The sequence below is a fragment of the Chenopodium quinoa genome, unplaced genomic scaffold (genome assembly GCF_001683475.1).
Source record: "Chenopodium quinoa cultivar QQ74 unplaced genomic scaffold, ASM168347v1, whole genome shotgun sequence".
NCBI lineage: Eukaryota > Viridiplantae > Streptophyta > Magnoliopsida > Caryophyllales > Amaranthaceae > Chenopodium > Chenopodium quinoa.
In genome coordinates this window covers 2,509,355-2,531,668 of record NW_018742980.1, presented here as the reverse complement: position 1 = coordinate 2,531,668, position 22,314 = coordinate 2,509,355, and the positions used below count along the sequence as shown (strand labels likewise).

General features: G+C 37.4%; 2 protein-coding genes and 1 non-coding gene across 10 annotated transcripts; 1 reads left to right on the top strand and 2 right to left on the bottom strand.

Moving 5' to 3' along the window:
• Positions 1–1,633: 1,633 nt before the first annotated feature.
• On the bottom strand, positions 1,634–1,716 carry TRNAL-UAA. The gene has a single exon. It is a non-coding gene; the product is annotated as a tRNA-Leu (tRNA).
• Positions 1,717–1,811: 95 nt separating this feature from the next.
• On the top strand, positions 1,812–5,910 carry LOC110729394 (splicing factor U2af small subunit B-like). 8 transcript variants are annotated; one of them, XR_002512919.1, is made up of 7 exons: positions 1,812–2,120; positions 2,707–2,793; positions 2,901–2,982; positions 3,402–3,528; positions 3,624–4,078; positions 4,215–4,278; positions 5,585–5,910. XR_002512919.1 is itself a non-coding variant. In XM_021909135.1 (6 exons), the coding sequence occupies exons 1-5, from the start codon at positions 1,884–1,886 to the stop codon at positions 4,036–4,038; spliced, it is 948 nt and encodes a 315-aa protein (XP_021764827.1). In that variant the 5' UTR covers positions 1,812–1,883; the 3' UTR covers positions 4,039–4,078; positions 5,585–5,910. The 8 variants fall into 8 exon arrangements, 4 of the variants coding, with proteins under 4 accessions (XP_021764827.1, XP_021764829.1, XP_021764828.1 ...); XR_002512918.1 differs by having other exon boundaries at positions 5,515–5,910; XR_002512917.1 differs by having other exon boundaries at positions 5,498–5,910.
• An 8,260-nt stretch (positions 5,911–14,170) lies between these two features.
• LOC110729393 (COP9 signalosome complex subunit 2) lies at positions 14,171–22,314 on the bottom strand. Its single transcript, XM_021909132.1, has 12 exons — positions 22,031–22,314; positions 21,829–21,921; positions 19,544–19,622; positions 18,658–18,898; positions 18,493–18,567; positions 18,266–18,400; positions 17,312–17,499; positions 16,495–16,563; positions 16,315–16,405; positions 15,986–16,120; positions 14,733–14,845; positions 14,171–14,647 (listed from the first exon to the last, which is right to left on the bottom strand). Exons 1-12 carry the CDS (start codon positions 22,038–22,040, stop codon positions 14,557–14,559), a joined length of 1,320 nt encoding a protein of 439 aa, XP_021764824.1. The 5' UTR covers positions 22,041–22,314; the 3' UTR covers positions 14,171–14,556.

Below are 22,314 nucleotides of genomic sequence, written 5' to 3'. Positions count from 1 at the left end.
ACTATACAAAAAACACAAACATGTGAATATTATTTATCTACACTTTTTCATGGTGTGAATTTTTTTCAAGTCTAATTCGTTGATTAACAAAAAATATTGGAAATAATGTAAGTATATCAAGGCTTTCTGATGATAAACAAAATAAATTGATTGTTATTCATTATTTTATAAGATGTATGTTTTGTTTTATTTTACCTAATCTAATTATATATGTTACTTATCGTATTAAATTTTGTTAAAAAACTTAATTGTAACTTAATATTAATTATTCTGTGTCCATTCGCCAATTGAAAGAAATTTCTTCAAGCACAAAGAGAAATGTGTGGATTGGAAAAGTAAGGGGCTATTCTCTTCAGCTTATTTTCAGCTCAGTTCAGTTCAGTTCAATTCCTAATTTCCTTCTCTCATAAAATATTCAGTTCAGTTCAGTAAATCAGAACAGGCCCTAAGTCAACTATAATGTTATAATAGTAGGGAAAAAAAAAATTAAAGAGTGTAAGAGATGTCTTTGATAATTTTTTTGTGTATTATAGTTTATGGTAGAATATCTATATTATTATTGTAAAAATCATTGTAGTAGTGTATACATATAACTCTATTATTAAGGACATATCATAATGAAATTTCATTATAAAGATTTTTTTTTAATTAGATTAATTTTAGTAATGCAACACTCTTGGTAGTATATATATATTTCATCTAACTATTTAAAAATTTATAAAGTCATATCTTTTACTATTACTCCCACCGTCTTCATTTTAACCCTGTAGTTTTGGGTTTACTTTATTAATTTTTCATTGTATAAAGTTGATACGGAGTAAAAGAGTAATGGTGGTCTAAGTTATTGTTTGTGAAAGAATAATAGTGATTCTATAACTATATATGCATAGTGGAACAATGTGTTTTCGTTATACAAACGAATCATAGGTTAAATAAATACGAACATGATTATGATTTTATTCTAACATCTATCATACTTATAATTTTCATATAACTAATATTAGTAAATAAAGGTCGCATTATAAGTTGCATAAAAATAAAACAAATTATCCGTTTTCTAACAAGCAAAATAATAAAAAAATTATAGGGTTTAATTAAGAAAATAATCTTTTCATGAGATTTAGTATAAAAAACCGTGCATCGCATGGGCTTCCATCTTTTGTTATAATAGTTAAATTAATCTTTTGCATGGAAATTAGTATAAATTAAATATCTTTTCTAAATAAATCTTAGTAATTTAGGATACTTAACGATTATTTGTTTATGTAATGACATACGATTAGATGTTGTATATTTAATATATATCATATTTACAATTTATTTATATTTAATAAATTCATTATAAATTATAGTAAAAAAAAAATATATTAAACTTTTGTAATTTTGTCTAAAATTATTAAATACAATACAATAAATCAAATAATTAAAAATCTTAGATGAAAAAACCTGAACTTCCATATAGTACTTTAATATCTAAGGATAATTTTTAGGTCTTAAAATAAAAGAGATGATTTCTAGTATTTTAAATAATTTAAATCATAATAAATCACTGTTCGATGTTGTTATCGGCAAAATTTTTAAATATCTAATTTTAAAATTTTCTTAGGAAAAAAAAATCGAAAGCCTATAATTTTGCAAGCTGTGGGGTTCGAACCCACGCGCACTTATGTGCAGAAGATCTTAAGTCTTCCCCCTTAACCACTCGGGCAAACTTGCTTAATTGTTAATCAAATCTAAAAACAATTTATATTAATAATAATAAATATACAACCCTTAAATAAATAAAATAAACCCTATAAAAAGAAAATTCCCCAAAATCCTCAAAATCTCCAACGTCGTCAAACTGAAACCCAACCCTCAGAGAGGAGAGAGAAAGTACAACAATGGCGGAACATTTAGCTTCGATATTCGGGACAGAGAAAGATAGAGTGAACTGTCCATTCTACTTCAAGATCGGAGCTTGCAGACATGGCGATCGATGTTCAAGGCTTCATACTAAGCCCAGTATCAGCCCTACTTTGCTGCTTGCTAACATGTATCAACGCCCTGATATGATTACTCCTGGTGTTGATCCTCAAGGCCAGCCTCTTGATCCTACCAAAATTCAACAACACTTTGAGGTTTGAGTTTTTTTAGGGTTTTTTATTTTGTTAATTCGTGTTTAGGGTTTTTGATTTTTTTTTTTGGGATTTGTGTTTGGTTGCTGTTTGTGGTAGATTTGGGTTATATTTAATCTGATTTGTTCTCAATTTTTTCGAGATATCATGATAGTATAATTTAATACTATATAACCTTTTTTATTTTTTTTTTTAAAAATTAGGGTTTGCTGTAGTTTAATTTGTATTGAATAGTTTGTTCAAGTTTTAAGTTTTGAAGATTTCTCTGTTTTTGGTTGAACTGTAATGAAATTTATCTGCTGGTGATGTTGTGTTATTGAACTGTCGGATTTTTAGCTTTTCGTGTTCCGTTGAGATTTTGGGGTTTGTATTTCAGTTTATGGGTGAGATTATTACACTGCTAGATTTTTGTGTTCGGTTTAGTAAACTTTAATTTGGTGATGCTTAATTGTTATGTAATCAATCTGCTTTTTTGCTCTTTGTTATGCTTGAAATTGTTGGGACTTCCGTCTGTTTTTGTTTCAATCTTTAAGTTGATCATTAGATAGATGATATGTTGATAGTTTGATGTTTTAAATTAAATGTGCAGGATTTCTATGAGGATTTATTCGAGGAACTAAACAAGTACGGGGAGATTGAGAGTCTCAACATTTGTGACAATTTGGCTGACCACATGGTATTGTTTCCGATTACCTTACCCTGATTGCTTAAATTATCATATACGAGTGCAACTGTACAAGTTTTGACAGTGGTTTCCATTCCCTGTTTCCTCTTCTGGTGCAGGTGGGCAATGTTTACGTGCAATTTCGAGAGGAAGAACATGCTGCTGAAGCTGTTAGGAACTTGAGTGGAAGGTTTTATGCTGGTATATTATCTTATACTTCTGATAGAATTCCTTGCACCATGTTTGTTTTGTTGTGATGCTTTTTGTTTGTACTTTTATTTAATTAAATAGGTAATCTCTTTCCCTCCAATACTTTGTTTCCACTGAATAGATTTGTTATTCCTTTTTTTCCACTGATTTTTTTTCTTATTTCTTTTTTTTTTACTGAATCTATAATGTATTACATTGCTCAATGGTTAATTGAAGGGCCATAATTCCATGAATCATGTTCTGGTCTGAATGACCCATGAGAAGAAAGTAACAATGATGATCTCCCATGCTTTGATGAATTTTTCAACCCTCTTTGAGTAATCATGAAATTCTTCTGGAGAGCAGTGAAAAAAGTTTTTGTATCAAGTTTCTACAGCAGCTCTGATGCCATTTTATATTATATTTTGCAGGCCGTCCAATTATTGTCGACTTCTCTCCTGTAACAGACTTCAGGGAAGCAACATGCAGGCAGTATGAAGAGAATGTGTGCAACCGTGGAGGTTACTGCAACTTTATGCATTTGAAAAAAATAAGCAGGTGATTTTTGTGTTATCACCCTCTTTATTTGGTTGGATGGCTAGATTTATACTTTTTAGTAACATGCTTGTTTTGGTTGTTTACATCAATTTCAGGGAGCTCAGACGTCAGTTGTTTGGAAGGTATAGAAGGAGGCGTAGCCGTAGTAGAAGTCATAGTCCTCCACGACATCGGGGACATGGAGATAGGGGACATGGAGATCGTCCACATGGTGGCCGTGGTGGATATGGTGGTAGAAGAGAGGATGATAGAAATCAGCGATACCCTGACAAGGGTAGGAGGCCTAGAAGCCGTAGCCCTGGGCATAGGGGAAGAAGTCCTGTAGGTAGAAGGGATAGGAGTCCAGTGAGGGAGAATAGTGAGGAAAGAAGAGCAAAGATTGAGCAGTGGAACAGGGAAAGAGACCAGACTGATAATGGGAATAATGATGTTAGTCATGATGCCAATGATAACCATGCGAACGGGTCCGTGGAGAATGGGGAGGATTACTATGACCGTCCTCAACAGTAAATGGATGAAGTGGTTTAGCAGACAACATTCACTACTTTTGGTATGCATCATCTACCCTGTTTCAAATAGATTGAAGTATATGTCTTCTCAGGATAAGAACTTGATAAATCATATTTTGCCCTTTTTAAACAGCCCCATAGAAGGTTATAGCTTACCACCCATTTTCCACTGTGCAGGTGGAGTACAGGTTCACTGCTTAAAGATAATGAAAGTAGAACCTTTTTTCCAACTTTTGAAATGGTAAATGAAAAAATTTCTAATTAAACAAGATTAAAGCAAGAACTTCTGTCCAATCTTTATCTCTTAAAGGTTTTTTTTTGTTTTGTTTTGTTTTTTTTTTCCCCCTTTTTAACTTGTAAAGGTCACATTTTTCTCTTTCAAGCCCAATCTCTTCTATTTTTTTTTACGAGTTTGCAGTGGTCACATGGCCTGGCCGGTCTGGGGTGACTATGGTCCTGGCCCAGGCATTTTTATGGCACAGCACTGCACGCGGGCCTAGTGGGCTATGCTGGTGCAAGGTCACTGGTTATCACGTGCGTGCATACTTAAAGCTGTTTTCATTAACAAAACAAATCAACTTAAACACAAAGAGCAATTATGATTAATGAATATGGAAATTTGTGTTAATGAACCTACAGAGTAGTTAAAGCTTTGTATTTGACATGCTTTTTGTATACTTAGTATTTATTAAAAATTATTCAAAGATAGAAGTTTTACTATTTTTAAGATAATGCAATACAATTCCTTAAAGATTTTAATCAATTATGTTTGATGAAGTACACGAGTACAGAATGGCTGACTTTATTATGATAAATTAATAAGCTGTTTACACTTGGAGGGAGGGGACTATGTATTGTTTTAAGGTTATATTATGAGCTGAACATTAGTTATATGTTGGCTTCAAAAAAATAACAGGAAGAGTGAAAGTGGTTAAACCTAACAACCTAGCTATGTTGTCCAAAAATAAAACAGGAATGGTGAAAGTGGTTACACTTGGAGGGAGGGGACTATTGTTTTTTTTTTTTTATTTTTTTTTTATTTTTTTTTTTTTGGCTATATAGTCAATCCTTGAATCAAGTTTGGGAGTTAAAACTATTTGGCATACTAGAATTGCACATTGATTAAATTTAACAAAGTCAATCCTTTCTCTTTACATTAACCCAGCTGATCTAATGTTTTTGAGAATGCCAGTTAAGTGTTGCCAGCTGGTTAGAAATTTAGAATAGCTTTTAGCCTTTCCTATCGTTCAGCAGTTTTGAGTCTTTAGTATTCAGTTGCACTTGCATTAATCTTGTTATTTTCCAGAACATGATATATTGGTTCATAAGCAATATGGAGAATGAAATGTATTCCCATCCGCCTGGAAATCAGTTGCAAATATGTTATAGGTTTGGTTTCATGCTTTAGTGGGAACTATCCCAGTATTTTTTTTGGTCGTTTAATGTTTAATCTTACGTAGTTTGTCAAGGTGTGCAGGTCCAGGTTTTCCTGTAAGATGGCAGAGACCTCGTCTTTTATAGCAGCTTATTGTTATATTTCTATACAGGTTGTCTGTTTTCAAAATCAGCTCGTTTGCAGAATCTTTTTCAAAGTTGAAGTGATGGATGGATTGAAGATTTTACGCGCCGGCGAGAAGCTTCAGTTTAGTTCTTGGTGTGTAATATTTTTTTCTCAGGGACCATATTGCAGTGTCAAAAAGTTTCTTTGCTAGTGTTTTGGGAGACTGTTGTGCTTTCATATTGAAGACTATCTAACTGGAAATTTGGAAACGTACTGAATTCTATCCTGTTTTTCAGTTTTACTTCACTCATCATTGTTATTCTATATGTAACTTACAAAAGATGCAAGGCAGGAGGCAAAATCTTCAACCCATGAATTTTCTTCCTGTGTCCAATTGAGTTTAAATGCTACACCTGGGGTGAGCACGGATCGGATATCTGATATTTGATATCCGATATCCGATTCGAGAATTTCGGATATCTGATATTCTAATATCTAAAATTTTCGGATCGGATAACTCGGATATCCAATATCTGTGCCGTTAAAGTTCTAACTATTTGGCAAAAATTATTTGTTGTAGAGGCCAATTGATAGTAATTAAACTTCTTAATTAACAATTTATTCCCAAAAATGACCTTATTTTCATAAATTGATTAACTATGGTTCATTTAAAAAAAAAAAAAAAAACAGAAATCAAATTTATAAAACAAACTAAACCACCCACCTCACCCTCATCTCTAACCAACCTTCCCCACCCCACTTGAACCGAAACCACCAACCCCACCTTAGCTGCCAACACCATCACACTTACCTCATATCTAAACTCCACCCAGACCCGAAATCGAAACCCCCTCTCACCCGACCTCCAAGGACATCAGCAACTCAGCAAGCAACAACATCAACGGCATCAAAAAGCAACAACATCAATGGCATCAGTAGCCCGACCTCCAAGCCACCATCGCAGAGTGTCTGGGGTGGAGTAAATAGGGGGCGGGTTTCGTGGGTAACTAGGGTATGGGTTTCGAATTGAAGAGGAAATTCGTGGGTAGCTGGGGTACGGTGCTCGGGTTTCAGGTTGGTTGGTGGTCAGAGTTTCAGGGTGGTTGGAGTTAGGGGGTTTTGTGGGTGGTCGGATTCAGGGTTAGCTGTGGTGGGGTGGTCGGGGTTAGGAGAGAGAATAAAGGTGGTGGGGTGGGGATTAGGTGGTGATGTGGTGGTGCTTATGGAAGGAGGGTGGTGGTTATGAACGAAAAAAGAACACGCTTTCTTTGAAAAGAGGAGAGAGGAAGTAGAGAAGAAGATGGAAAAGTTTAGAGAATGAGGGAAGAAAAGGATGGAGCCATGGAGGTAGTTTCAAAGATGAGGAAAGGAGAGAGAAAGTCAGAGAGAAAGAGAAGAAGAGAGGCGGGTGGGGGTCTGGGGAAGTGGGGATTGAGGGTCTAAAAGTTTTAGGGTTTGGCTAATGGATGATTTTTTCGGATATCGGATCGGATATTCGATATCCGATATCCGACTTTTTTCGGATATCGGATATCCGAAATCCAAAATTTGGATATTCGATATCCGAAAAATCCAGATCGGATGCGGATGCGGATCATCAGATTTTCGGATCTTCAGATAGTTTTGCTCAGCCCTAGTACACCATTGGAATCTACTCTGCTTTTTAAAGAAAACGTAGTGAAATGCAGCAAGGGTTTTTTTTTTTTTTTTTTTTTGGGGGGGGGGGTTAGGGTAAGGAGAAGGGCCTTATTGGGCCAGAACCTCTTACAGGTCCTCTCGACCCGGGTTAGTGAGCTAGACACTTTGAAAGTGTGGGGGGGGGGGGGGGGGGGGGGGAGGGCAAGGGAATCTCTACCAAAGTGCCTCTAGTGGGGTTTGATCCCACAACTTCAAGGTTGTGAGATATAAACCTTACCACTAGACCAAGCTATGCTTGGTGCAACAAGGAAACTGTTGGTGATGAAGTTTTGTTATTGTGATGTGCATCATGTATTTGAGAGAGCTCTTATCGGATCATTATCATTTCACAATTTCACCGAGGATGCGAGAAACTAAAGAAAACTCCTCATGCTTGGATAAGTAAAGTAAAACTATGTTGTGAATAAATTTTAATTATTTCTCACCAAATAAAGTTTGGTCTAGTGGCAGGAATTGAGCTAGCTTTGAGTTTAAATGTATAATTCCAATTGGGCACTTGAGGTTAGGAACTTTCCTTATCCTTTCTTCCTTTAGTATCTAGCCTATAGATCTGAGTGGGGTTGACCTGTGAAAGATTTTGGCCGGATATGGTAGTTCATCTTACTTGTCTAATAAAAGAATTACTTAGAAATTATTTTTCATTTAATAGAAAGACAATACACAAAATATGATATCCAGTTTGCATATTAATTACAACATTACTTTATGGGATTTGTTAAACATCGCCCACAAATTACTACATAAAGCCCACAAAATTCACTTGGTTTGACAAAATTGCCCTTGACCTTAAAAAAAAACACTCACACTCTCATCACTCACACTCTCATTGCTCATCTTCTTTCAACCTCTCTTAAAAAAAAAAAAATTTCAAACAACGGCAATGTCGAGGCGGCAAGGCAAGGAATTGGCGGCGGCGGCGGAGGGAAGGATGTCCCAAGGAGGCAAGGTACAATTTGTAAAAAAAAAAATAAAAAAATAAAGGGAAAAACCGCCGTGACGGCGGTGGGGCGCCCTGGCTGGACGCCCAGCAAGCGGTGGTGGCGCCAGCTGCAGACGCCGCCACCAGTTGGCTGGCGCCTGGGCTGGACGCCATAGCCACGGTTGTGGCGTTTATTCAAGGCGCCGCAGCCGTGGCTGTGGCGTCCAGCCCAGGCGCCAGCCCACTGGTGGCGGCGTCTGCAGCTGGCGCCACCACCGCTGGCTGGGCGTCCAGCCAAGGCGCCCCCCCCCCCCTTTTTTTTTATATTTGTTTTAAAATATTGTTTTTAATTTTTTTTTTGTGTAATATATTTTTGAATTGTTTTTACATTTTGTTGTTTATTTTTATAAATTTTTTCAATTTCGTTGTATATTTTCTATGTTTATATTTTGTTTACAATTATTTGTATGTTTTTAGTTTATTTGATTTGGGAGTGGTAGCTATTTTTCGTATAAATTTTTGTATGTTTATATATTTTAAAATTTTGTGTAGAATTCACTGGGTCGTCATGGTGCGGGGAAGAATGTAGAGCTTCTTAGTAGAAGCTATTCAGTGGAGAGGTCGGGGCATAGACATGTCAGATCCCGTGGTATTTCGGCCTCAGCTCGTAGAGAACGGATCCACCGTCGGGATGAGGATGACGATGACGATGATGATGCTGAGGAGGGTGACCAGGAGGAGGAGCAGGAGGAGGGCGCAGATGAGGATGAGGATGTGGACGATGGCAGTGGACCGTATGATGATTACGGTCCATTCAGTCAGAGGGTTGATGACATGTACGAGACACATATGGTGGAGGTGCGTAAGGGTAGGGGTGGTAGGTTTGTTAGTAGATCTGGCACATCATCTGCGTCCACTGTATCTGGGGCAAGCAGGAAACGGTCGAGGGCCGGTAATGATTCTTGGGTTGTTAGGAGTGAGGTGCCCGGTGGGCCTGTTGACGGGAGTGTGATTCCTAGCTTTCTAGGACACATAGCTGCCCGTATTTGGGAGGACCAGGAGAGGCCTTCAGTTACGGGGTTGTTGAAATGTCATACCCGGGAAAAGACTTGTAGCTTTTTGCGTACATGGGCTGAGGCTTGGCCGGCGGAGAGCGAGATGTTCGAGCGACTGGAGGGCACTGGGGTGAATCACGTTCCTGCCACCATGCACGATAAGATTGACAGTACGCTGATCACGGCTTTCATTGAGCGATGGCAGCCGGATACAAACTCTTTCCACCTTCCGTTCGGTGAGATGACAATCATGTTACATGACGTCGAGGCCATTCTGGGGATTCGTGTTGAGGGTAAACGACTTTGTGCTGTGGCTGATGCGGATCAGGCAGATTTGCTGGCAGAGTTGTTGGCGGTGGACAGGGCTGCACTGTACACCGAGGCGCTAGGTGTTTGGGAACACGGAGGTGTGAAGATCGCATCCGTGTTGCAGCGGTGTTTGTACCCCAGTGCACGTAGGACGCACGACGCACAGCTGAGTGCTTATGTTTTTCTACTCCTTGGATGTACCTTGTTTCCGGATAAGAGCGGCGGAAACAAGCTCAGGCCACGCGACATAGTGGAGGCGTGTGACCCCGACAGTGTAGGCCAGTTTTCCTGGGGATCGGCTACGTTGGCGTATTTGTATCGCCAACTAGGATTTGCGAGTCGGGCCGACGCGGCAGGTATCACTGGGTGTCTGACTCTATTGCAGACCTGGATATACGAGTACTTTCCTGCATTGCGACCACATCGTGACCCAGTTCCTATTGATGAGGGGATGCCGCGTGCTTGTGCGTGGAGTCCGTGCTCGGAGAAGAAGTCCGTTGACCGCCTCCGATCGATACGGTTGTTGCTGGACAGGCTGTCCCCCTTAGAGGTAACGTTTATAAATTGTTTCTACATTTTATTATTTGCACATATTATATTCATGTTATTAAATTTTAAAACTATGTGCAGGTGAACTGGATGCCTTTCGGCCCGAACCCTAGTGTTAGGGTACCCAGGACCTTGTACACGGGACTCATTCAGTATCGTGAGATCGTCGAGGCGTACATGCCCCAGCGTTGTCTTCGCCAGCTTGGATTTGTCCAAGTTGTCCCTCCTCCCCCGGCATGCCCGATGAAGGCGGTCCGACTTGCATCTTCGAGGGACTACGTCGTGCAATGGCCGGATATCATGACCGGGACTCAAACGCACTCCTGTTCCGACGTTGTCGACCTCGAGGACGGTCAACTCCTTTGGGTTCCTCATAATCTAAGGTAGACGTGTGGAACATGTCATGAAGTACATGAGTAGCGTCACGAATAATAGAAGGATGGCTGGAGGACACTCGGTCGTACATCGAACGAAACTGCTCCAACTCCTCCTGTTCACGGTCGGCCGTTTGAGTGTCTGCATGCTCACCAATAACAAGCGTCCTCCAGAATGAATGGACCTGATCAACATGTAACGACGCCCTTTCTTCTGTAATAACGCGGTGAATGGTGCATGCGCAAGGTAATCCATGAGTTACTGAAATAGCACACCCACACCGAGCATACACTTCGTCAGCCAAGTCCCTCATCCTGTTCAGCTCAGTGAGAATCAACCCCAAGCAGTAGTGCGGCACACGACCATGGAGAATCTTAAATATAAAATGGCTATACATCGTACCATGTCGTCGTCTGGAGTCCTCTAGAGAGTTCCTGATGTCGTTCTTCTGAGTTTCAATTGACTTGTTCAGTCTAGCGAACAGTGTATCCAAAGCAGCGGTCGATGAATCAATGCAGTCCTTGGTAGCTCTATGAGCGCTCTCAACTCTACATGTTGTAGTGTTCCCAAAATGAAGTACCTGGTTTGTCCAATATTTGACAAACTTTTCCCTGTGAGGGACCCATTGCTGCATCACATAGTCCACCAGTGCCGGACACCACTGGTACGAATCCCTGAAGTTAGCCAATGCTCGCTCATACGCTTCCTCTGTGGTAGCCTGTAGGATCTTCCGCCACTTACCATTCACCAATCTCTCTGCCATTTCCAAATTCTTCTTGAAAAGGTTGTAGGCTTTCACTTTCACGCAGTTGTTGATGTGCCATGTGCACAATAAGTGGTTCGATTCGGGAAACAGCTCTGCTATGGGGGCAAAGAGACCTCCCTCACAGTCGCTGACGATGGCTGCTGGATGAACATTAGGCCCGATGTAGTTTCTCAGCTTCTCCAACACCCAATAATAACTTGGAGTCGTCTCATCCTTGATGATTGCATGACCAATCAGAAAGTTCTGGTTCGTTGGAGTCATCCCCATGATCTCAACCAGTGGGAACTTGTACTTGTTTGTCTTGTACGTTGAGTCGATCAAAATCACAAATGGCCAAGACTTGATCATATCAGCACAATCAGGATGCACAAGGAAAAGATGAGTCACCTCCGCTGTATCTTCATCAGAATCAAACCAGAACAGGTAACCACGTGATTGTGCCTGGTGTAGCAGCTGCTGTATAGGGTTCCTTCCCTCTGACCGTTCAAACCTGAGTTGCTGTCTGACGTTGTAGATGTGTCTTCGGTTTGGATGGTCTTCTGGAAATTTCTCTAACACAGATGCTAATATTTTAGCAGGCTTCACTTGAGCATCACTCATTTCTTTCACAACTAGTTTCGCAGCAGGACTTAAGCCGCTCAGTTGTCGATGACCCTCTTCATATACTATCATCTCATGGTTGTGATACCCCCATTTAGAGTAACCAATCACTTCCCAACCGTCACGACTCCGTAGTTGTCGAACCTTTACTCTGAACTCACACCCACAACCTTTCCGCTTTGTATCAAACCGAGTGGCTGTACGAAAATCTCTTTCTTCTCTTTTGCGATAACGGTCACATCTCAAAATGCGATCCATTCTACCATCCCGTTGAGATTTATGAGTTACTACTACCAAGCAAAATCCAGCTGCAATTGCAACCTGTTTTGCCCAATCAATCACCTGTTGAGCTTCTTCGAATGGACCATCATGCCCAAATATCCCACTGTAATCATTTCCGTCCCCACCATATTCCTGCATCAATTATATATTACAATAAATACATTTAACGGATAATACATTTAATTTCTATATTTACACAGAATTAACACAAAAAAAAAGCATAATTATATATAATCAAACTAAATTTTTATAAAAACCCAATTCGAATTTTCAAACTAAATTTAAAAATATACCATTTCGAATTTTCAAACTTAATTTTAAAAAAACCTATTTCGAATTTTCAAATTTAATTTAAAAAAAACCCATTTCGAATTTTTTTAAAAAATCATTTTCGATTTTTTTTTTAAAAAAAATTAAATAAAAAACAACAACAAAATCAAAAAAGAAAAAAAAAATTAATTTATAAGGGTGGCGTCTGCCAGGCTGCCACAGCCACTGGACTGGCGCCTGGCAGGGCCGCCTCAGCCAGTAGAGTGGCGCCTGGCCAGTACGCCAGTCTGGTGGTCTGGGCGTCTGGGCTGGACGCCACTCTGGTGGTTCTGGCGTCTGGCTTGGACGTCCAGGCTACGGTTTGGGCGTCCATCCTAGGCGCCGGAGCCACTCCGACGGTAAACCGTGAATTTTAACGGTGACTTACCTCGTTTTCCGTCGACGACGACGTACCTCCGGCGTCCCCCGCATCTCCGGCCTGCCCTCCGGTCTCCCCCGGCGAGCCAGTACGGCTCCACATTTTTTAAACCGAGATTATTTCAATTTTAGAAAATGGGCATAATGGTCACACCAAATCATATTTGTGGGCTTTATATGGTAAATTGCGGGCGATGTTTAGCGTTTCACTACTTTATATGGTCGGTAATTTTCATTATATTTCTTCTCATCACATTAAGTTACCCTTTGATCCGACTTGAATTTAAATTGAACCGGTTTGACCCAACTAGTTATTGACCTAACAAATACCCGTTAAATCTGATTTGTTTTGACCCCAATTGATCAATTAACTCGACCCTAATTACACTCGACATGATTTCAAATTAACCATAATTTTAAGCCAAACGTAATTTAACTAAACCTATAATTTCGAACCAACCATAATTTTTAACCCAACCTAAGAACTCCAGATCATGTGGTTGAAAAGATGACATTCTTTTGCGTCTATATCACTAATAACCTTAATTTGATAAGTTATCAATAGTTCGAGTTTAATTTGACGTAAAGATGAAAATGACACGAAAACTGATCGAATGAGAAAACTAATACCTCGTAATTATTAATGACAGGATATGAAAAATGACATATGAATGACCTGATATCGACCAATAATAAGGTAAAACTTAATAATTACTCTGGTTTTAAAATGACCTTATTTGAATATTGAATTTATTGACCAAATTTCAAGCAAACACGAAAAGGATTTAAATTGAAATTGACCTAATATAGAATCCACCTTATCTTAATCGAATCGAAATCAACCCAATTTGATTCAAAGTCATCTGACCCATTAACATGGTCAAACCCATTTCGAACCCGATTCAAATTTATCCGAATCAATATGAGCCGAGTTAGATTAACCCGACCCAGACTTGACCCTACTTTGATAGACCTTGACCCGAAATTGACCCAACCTGAGATGGGTTAAAATGATCTCCTTAGTGCGAATAGACCCAACCTCTCATGGGTTAACTCAGACTCTATCCGGCTACTCGAATTAACACCTCTATTCACAAGTATGCAACAACTATATCAAAAATTAGAGATGGAAACATTATAATTGATTAACTGGTTACTTTCGTTAATTAGTGTACCAAGGATTATTAAGTATTCTAGCGAATTTGAGTTGTATTCTTTTAAATGTAGCATCCCTACTCACCATGACCACCACCTCTAATGTATTCTTTTTAATGTAGCATCCCTACTCCCCACAACCTCGAACTTTCTCTACTTGCTGCCCAAATTATCATTTGAATCTCCTGCTTTGTACTAGGCTTGCACCCTGGGGAACCATTCAAAGACTCAGATAAATAGGCAAAGTTTGCTTCCTGCAAGCTAAAGCACCACTCCTAAATGAATAGACCAACATTTCAAAAATACAAGGCAATAAAGAGTTTAATCTATAAGATGGAACACCTTCTACGGATTGACCAGCAACAGGCCAAAAGCGAAGTATAGCATATTTTAAGCTACAGTTTATGCACGGCACAAAAGGCTCCCATTTACAGGTAACTTTGAGAAGCAGCAAAGATAACCAAGTGAGGGAAAAGAAAAATATTTGCAAAATACGGCCGATACCAAGACTATACTCCAGCTCCAGTACGAAACCCATTTGTCCAACTATGTCCCCATTCAAGTAAAGGGGTGGAATCACAAAAATTGAAGACAAGCAACCACTCATCATACATAGAGCAATCTTAACCAACTCTATTGTTGACTGTTTGATACAGTGACTTGAGCTGTGTGTTCCATTTGTCAACAGCTGTATACTTCTTCATTCCCTTAGACCTGCCAAAACACAAGAATCAGTTACTACAGTTGCAATTAGGATTAACAGAAACAAATTTCAGAATCAAGAAGCACTAAAAATTACCGGTCACTGCGCTCTAACAGTCTATTCACTTGGTCTATGTGTCCTTGAACTCTGTTGTCCAAAATTAGAGACACTAACAACTGCTCAACGTCTGTTTCTGGGACATTAAGCTCCTGAGGATAGTAAACAAAAAAAGTGAAGAGAATACAATTTAAATGATATACTGATGAACTTTATCAATCACCCCAAGCAAAATTTTAACATATCCCATCAGCATCATCCCAATCATCACCATTATAACATCACCAGTTCACCACAACAGCCTTTACTTCTTTTCCTTGAGCCACTATAGATCTCTACCCTAAACCTCCGGTCCTAGCAGGCTAGCATAGCTAACAGATATCTATTTCAAGTTTGCATTTCAACATCTAGAAGCCATCAAGAAAGAAGCCCAAAATCCAAGATTTTTTTAAAAAAAAGGGTGAGGGAGGCCATGTTTAATGACTTGAATTTTACAGAGTTGGTAAGGAGGTGCATCCATAGAACACTCGATACTATTACTTATAAAAAAATATATAGATAGCATGGTAACTAACGACCCAAAAGTATTAATAGAGTCCATGCATGTTCAATAGGACATTTGATGTACCTTTTCCACAACATTTCCACAAGATCAATTAAATCAAGGTTACAATCTTCCATACTGTACAAGTTTCATTCTTAAGGTTGTATGACTGCATGTTCTTTCATTATATCAGTTGCACAGATGATAAGATCTACAGGTTTCACAAGCAAATAGGCAAGCCATGTAGTACATTGGTATAAACTCTTCTTTTGAAAATAAAGGGATATCAGAGTCTACATAACTATGATCATTTACTTCTTCACTCCTGACTATAAGAGCACAGTTTTCTCATCCTAGTCCCACAGGGAAGGTGTGGATAAGCACCTTAAGTGAAATTACATTACTGATACTTCCTATCAGAATGACCATAGACCACCTACAAAACTTTATGCCCCCGCCACTGCAACCCCCTTCAGAAAAAAGGACACACTTTTGTAGTTTTTAGCATGATGACATAATATACATAAGTACACTTTCCCAGCACCAGGTGTTTCTTAGACAACCTACTGTAGAATTGTTTTCCCGATTCTGTTAGTTATTTAAGCAACATAATCAAACTAAAAACATATTTCCCAGCAAGTATATAGCTATATCACTATGTAACATCATAAACAAATACATGAAGATAAACACAGTACATAAAATAGACTAGCGCAGATAATTATGTTACAGAAATGTTTTGTTTTACCTTGGATATGAAAGGTATTCTGATTCTTGTGTACGGCTTGATTAGTTTGAGCAATACTTGTGTTCTTATATTCTTCAACAGGTCTTCAATGTAATTTCTGATGAAGGGATCATCCATAATTGTTCTCCTGTTACTCTGCAGCATCAAACAGTTATTTGTGAAAAGATCAAAATGTGAAGGCAAACACAATTTCTAAAGCATTTTTCTATAACATTTCTTAAAAAAAAAAAAAAAAAAAAAAAAAACACAATTTCTAAAACATTTTTAAAATATACGAAGTATTAAAAAGAAAGCATATTCTAAAGGTGAAAATCAGAATTCATCCAGACCTTCAAAATCTTCTCGAACTCCAGAATCTCATTTCTCTGATAAGCTGCTATCAAATTTGTCATTGCCAAGATTTCAGGGTCATTTTTGTAACTGTAAAATTAGATGAAGTTTGTTCATAAGGACCGTGTACGTCAAATCATAACAGCATAAAGAGAGAAGAATAGAGATCAAAAGCATACGGCTTAGCCTCTTGCCCATCAAATGGATTCACCTCAGATTCCATTAACATATTTGCAAGTACCAAGTATCTGTCAATAAGGATAAAGGAGACTATGTGAGACAAGGAGAAACGAATCATCAGAACAAATGAAAAAATTTTATGTCCCAAAATGAGTGTGAATATGTATCTAAATTCAAGTCCCATGTATCATTAGCTAAATATGCGTTGTTTCAAACCTACATAATAATTCAATCCAACCCTTTATTTAGTAGGACAGATCAAAGGGCTGAACAAGATACAAAGGATAAAAGATAATATCAACAAGGTTGACGAGAATTGATCCCCCTCTCACCACAAGGTTGGAAGGTGGAAGCTCAACCCCTAGCGTTCCAACTCAACTAACTAGATCAATATCTATTTCAAATTTTTTTCTTAAAAAAAAAAAAAAAATGTATTCCCTTAAACATTTAGTCAATACAAAAAACTGGAAGTATTTTCAGGAATAAAAGAGAAAAAAGTCTATGCATTATACAAAGACAAAGACATAATTTACAGCCCAAAGCTCTATGTTGCACGTAAATAATCTTACAGTGTAATCCAGGATTCACTACTAGCAATCAGAAGAAAGAAGGAACAAGGATCACAAGTAGGATATCGTTATTTGCAAATAGATATCTGTGAGCAATGATGTACTCTGATATCCAAGGGTCCAAATGTTAGTTGGCAAAGAGAGTTTTAAAGTGACATAAGACTTAGGAATAATTAACTTTACTGATGTAAAATAGAGATTCACTTCTAAAATCAATTGATAAAACAAAAAGATTACTGAAACATACTTCAAACATTGGATACGCCGTTGGTTTCCAGCTTCATCGTAATTCTTGAATGCTTCAAAAAAGTCTGTTGCTGCTTCTGCCCACTGACGCTCTGCCATGTGCATTTTCCCTCCACATTCATGAATTATTCCCATTATCCTTGGATGTGGTATTGCTGACTTAACAGTTAGTGCCTTCTGGTACAGTTGCTGCGATTAAACCACATTAATCTATGTGATGAGCAATCAGTTAAGACTTAAACTAAATGAACACCACATAGAGATGATGACAACATACCACTATAAAATTGATAACAATAGAAAAAATTTAACAAATTGGAGAGCTCATCATAAGTTAGAGTTCAGAAACAACTACAAAACAGATACATGTGTAAATCAACACCCAAAAACAGAAAATTCTACATGTAAGAATTGCAACTTACAACAGTGGCGGTTAAAACATATCACAGTACATGATAATATGGACTGCAATCACAGCAGTAGTTCTAGTATACATTATTTGTATATTTAAATTTCACAAAAAAGGTTGCATTTAATTTACAGTGATTACACACACAAAAGTAAACTATATAATTATATATTCAAAAACCCAAGCATCATAAAATGTAAACTTAAATTCGTATCGATCACAAACCCAAAGACAACAACAAATAGAATAGTAATTCTGAACACTTCTATTTCAAATGCACGATTTTAAAAAAACTTTATTACTTCAAAAGGCAAGATTCCGAAAAAGAATTAATCAAACTATTTCATACCCCTATTGCAGGATTTGCAGCCCTCGTTTCAAGGCCATTCATTTTTCAAATATTGGAAAGAGATAGTATTCCATACAATCATCAGGCTTCTATAGTTTTATTAATTAAATATTTTTTTTTTTATGTGAGCAGAGAGCCAGAGAGTAGAAATAAGACCAAAAAAAAAAAATCGTTTAAGTTGTGCTGAATGTGCCCACCTTGAGTTTCTTGTTGTTCTTGGTCTCAGTATACATTTGAATCTCAATTGCATAAACCTCCAACAGTTGAGTTCCTTTCTTTTGATCATCTGTACCATCTTCTTTTTGACATGATTTGTGAAGTTCCTTCAATATCTGTCAAATCCAAACAGAGAGAAACTATATCACAAACCTCAGTTGCTAGTATTATCACTAACCACAAAAGAAAGAAAACAGTTACATGAAACCTTGTTCATTCGCCCATATTCACCCATGTCAAACCAGATCTTGCAAAGCTTTAGATTAGTTTTGAACCACAGTCTCTGCAAAATGAGAAAGTAAGGCATTAAAACAGTGACACTTGAAGCAGAGAAATACCTATAAGATAGACTGCTAATGCAATAAACCCTCACCTCATTTTTAGCCTCTTCAAGAGCTCTCAGGGTTGTTTGGTAGAACTCTTGCAGGAGATCGAAATTGTGGCTGGCAGACCCAGAAACAAAATCCATAATGTTGTTTATACATTTCTCACTGTAATTTCTTGTCACAGCTGATTTAATGTAAGTCAACATCTCTCTATATGCTTCCATCATCTCTTTATACTTTCCCAGTCGATAATACAGCTTTACTGTTTGCTTTAATGCCTTGAAACCCCTAAATGATGAATCGGAGGTCAGAAAATGGTGTGGTATGAATAAATAAAACTACAGTTATATAAATTCTGAAACATTCATAAGTCATCTCTTGTGTAGATCACTGAACAGTGAACACTGATCTCCAAATGAGCTTGTTTGCATCAACCCACTCAACTTGTTAAAATATGACTGACTACATAACGGTCATTAGCACTCAGGTGATCAACCAAAATGATATCCACAATAGCCCATTTATCATTCCAAATTCAATTCTAGCTATCTCGACATAATTGTTCCCTTTTACTCTACAAAGTAAATTTCACACACAATCTATGTTACTTGGACTTGGGTACCTATGTCCGACACGATACATGTCGAAGTGTCTTACTCAGCTATTTTTTGAAAAATTTCCATAATTTTGAACTAAAATGAAGTGTCTAAGTGTCCTACCCATGTTCGAGTCGGGTCTGACACAGTTACTTGATGTGAGATGAAGAGTCCGAGTAACATAGCACACAATACTCTTTCCAAATTCATGTTTCTAATGTTTACACAAAATATACAGCGCAAACCACCTGAAGCGAGTGGCTAATTTTCTGAGCAAGTTCAGCAAAAACTAAATTCAACTTGTTAGACAATAAAAATTGTATTATGTAAAGCTTACCAATCTGCTTTGTCTGGTTCCATGCGAACCACCTCAGCGAAACCAGCAAGAGCACCTTCAGGGTCAGTTTCAACCAAACCTAGAAACATAAGGGGAAACAGTGTCAGAAATGTCACCACAGCCTTTTTTATTCTGTTGGGGGCACAGGGGCAGAATATTCACTGGAGACCATGTCCAACATCTTACAACACGATTGGAGTCAAATCATTATTGGTCGTTAAATTAATGCATCTAGGGTGACTGGGGAATCAAATGGTATATGATCAGCAGGGTACTCAAAGTAAAACTGACATAGACTGAGGAAAACTGGAAACAGTGACATGGATGAAAATTTTACCATACTACTCTTATAATAAAAATACATTTAACAATGATACACAAAATTGTACATTCAGTCTAATGAAACTGAGCACTGGGAGAAAAAAAGTGCAAGACATAGGGAATCAAATGGAATATCCATATAAACATCCTATGACTAAAATAGTAGAAACAATTAACTAATTTTATAAATGAAGCTGTCATTTGGTCACATAAATCTATTGAAGTATGAATAGTAGCAATGACGTCAACTCTTACTTCCACAGGGGGAGCTAGAATATCAGATGACAAAAAAACAGCCCAATACAAGATCAAGAGAAGATTAAGAAGTAAAAGGATGTGGGAACCAAAGTCTTAATCACATACGTAGTTAGAGGCAGAACTTTCCTACCTTAGTTTACCCCTGAAATATTGTTTTTAACTAGGTAGTACATCCTTTGCCTTGCACACAAGAACCCCCAACAAATGTTTTCAAGTTCAGGTGTTGTTTAAGGTGCTTAAATGACACATACAGCCACAATCACCAATACATAACTGAGCAACATACTCATGACACTTGCCCAAATAAAAGATATACAACCAAAAATCAATCATGCTAGATGCTTCATCATATAGATATCAATGGCATTTGTGTCAACTTCTCTCAATCTCAATGTCAAATATATTCACCATCTTTTGACCTAACACAAGGTAGTCCTCTTTTGACTTCCAAGCCAGCTTACTCCAAATGCACAAATTATTTAAAAAAACAGAAATGGAATCCAGATAACAATTCTAGTATCATCATTAATCTTTCCTCATCTAGCCACCCATTCATTAACAAAGATAAAGAGGAAACACTATACTTCCCCTGTGTATATTACACGTTACATAAGCTTTTTCAAGGTTAATATTAAAAAAAAAAAAAGAAAAGAAAAAAGATATGAGTCTTTTCAACTTTCAAGAATGTTAAAAAAATGTCATGATTCTTCCCTGCATTTTTTTTTAAAGTGCAATAGATTGATTGACATGGAGTTTTAAGAGTTTGAAATGAACTTTTTTTTTTTTGACAATTTGAGTTGAACTTGTTAAATAAAATATAAGAAGAGTTTGTTGGGGTATTTAATATTATAGAAAAGAGAAAGTGGTTTAATAGTTTATTTAAAAGTAAGGGATGTGAGAGAAAAGAAACAATTTTGCAACCTATGCCTCTAGATTCACCAGATCAATTTCTTCCTTTTACCACTATTCTGAAATTGTCTAAACAGAAAATAATCACAAACTATTTACACTCCTAACCAGTACAAGGAGAGAGTGAACAAAGGGGAACAAAATCTATTCCTATAGTCAATTTCTTATCCCAAACTGATGTCTTCCCTTTTCTCAGTCCAAGCAGTATGAAAAGAGGCAGATAACAAGATCAAGAAGGTTTTTCTGCCTCATTAACCAACTTCACCAATACAATTTATGTAACGACCTCATACAAAATACAAGTCCACCACACCTCATACAAAATAAACCACAATCCCCAAGAAATAAACAATTATCATGCCATTAGCATATTTTTCAAAGTTTCCTTGCGTAATGAACCAAGTTCCTTTACACTAACACCCATATTCAACCCAATTTCTTGTCAATATAAAGGATATTGATAATTTGTGTCAACCATAAAGGCATTGCGAAGACTGATTGAGAGTGGATTCAAGTAATATATCAACAAAGCCATACCCCCATTTCCCCCAATATTCCCAGTAAAGAAAAACAAACTATAGCAAACATTGTGCCGAACACCCACATGTTCTGATTTACAGAAGAATCAAGGGCATAATAACAGTATAATTTTCCGAAATATTAACTGTAAAATTCACAAATTGCAAAACTAATCAAGTACTCAATGGTATTATCAAATTGCTATACTAATCAATAATTCAAAGGACATCCACAAATCGCTATATTATCAATCAAATTGAGAAGCATCGAAAAATAACCTTTGGAATTATAGTACTGATTCTCAATGTCAACATCTTGCTCGTCTCCATCATCGTCAGAATACTCAAATCCGTAATCTTCCATATCCGCATCTGTAACAATATTCAAAGAAAACGAAATTGATTAAGCAAATGGAAAGCGCCATTAAAGCAAGAACTAAAATACAACAGAAAGCGACGAAATTGAAAGCGAAAATCCCACCGGAAACCATGGTAGCGCAGATAATCGGGGCTCAAAGCGTCTGGAAAAACCCTTGAGAAATTTGAAATTAAAATTATCAAATTAGGGTTTATATAGAGTGAAAGAATTGTCGGGAAAAACCCTTGAGAAATTTGTTGTGTGATGTTAAGGAAGCGAGAGTTAGCGAAAAACGGGGAAAAAGAATGATGCAAGGGTATAAAGAAGTGCAGGGAGTGATCGTTTTGCAGGATTTATACTGGTTTGTCCAGATAGTGACTGGGGTTTGAGCCAATATATCATTCTTC

Coding starts and splice junctions, on each gene's coding strand:
- LOC110729394 (XM_021909135.1), top strand. CDS start 1,884: ATGGCGGAACATTTAGCTTCGATATTCGGGACAGAGAAAGATAGAGTG. Junction 2,794..2,900: donor ACAATTTGGCTGACCACATG/GTATTGTTTCCG, acceptor CTTCTGGTGCAG/GTGGGCAATGTTTACGTGCA. Junction 3,529..3,623: donor CATTTGAAAAAAATAAGCAG/GTGATTTTTGTG, acceptor CATCAATTTCAG/GGAGCTCAGACGTCAGTTGT.
- LOC110729393 (XM_021909132.1), bottom strand. Junction 17,500..18,265: donor AGAACAACAAGAAACTCAAG/GTGGGCACATTC, acceptor GTTTAATCGCAG/CAACTGTACCAGAAGGCACT. Junction 14,846..15,985: donor GAATACCTTTCATATCCAAG/GTAAAACAAAAC, acceptor TACTATCCTCAG/GAGCTTAATGTCCCAGAAAC.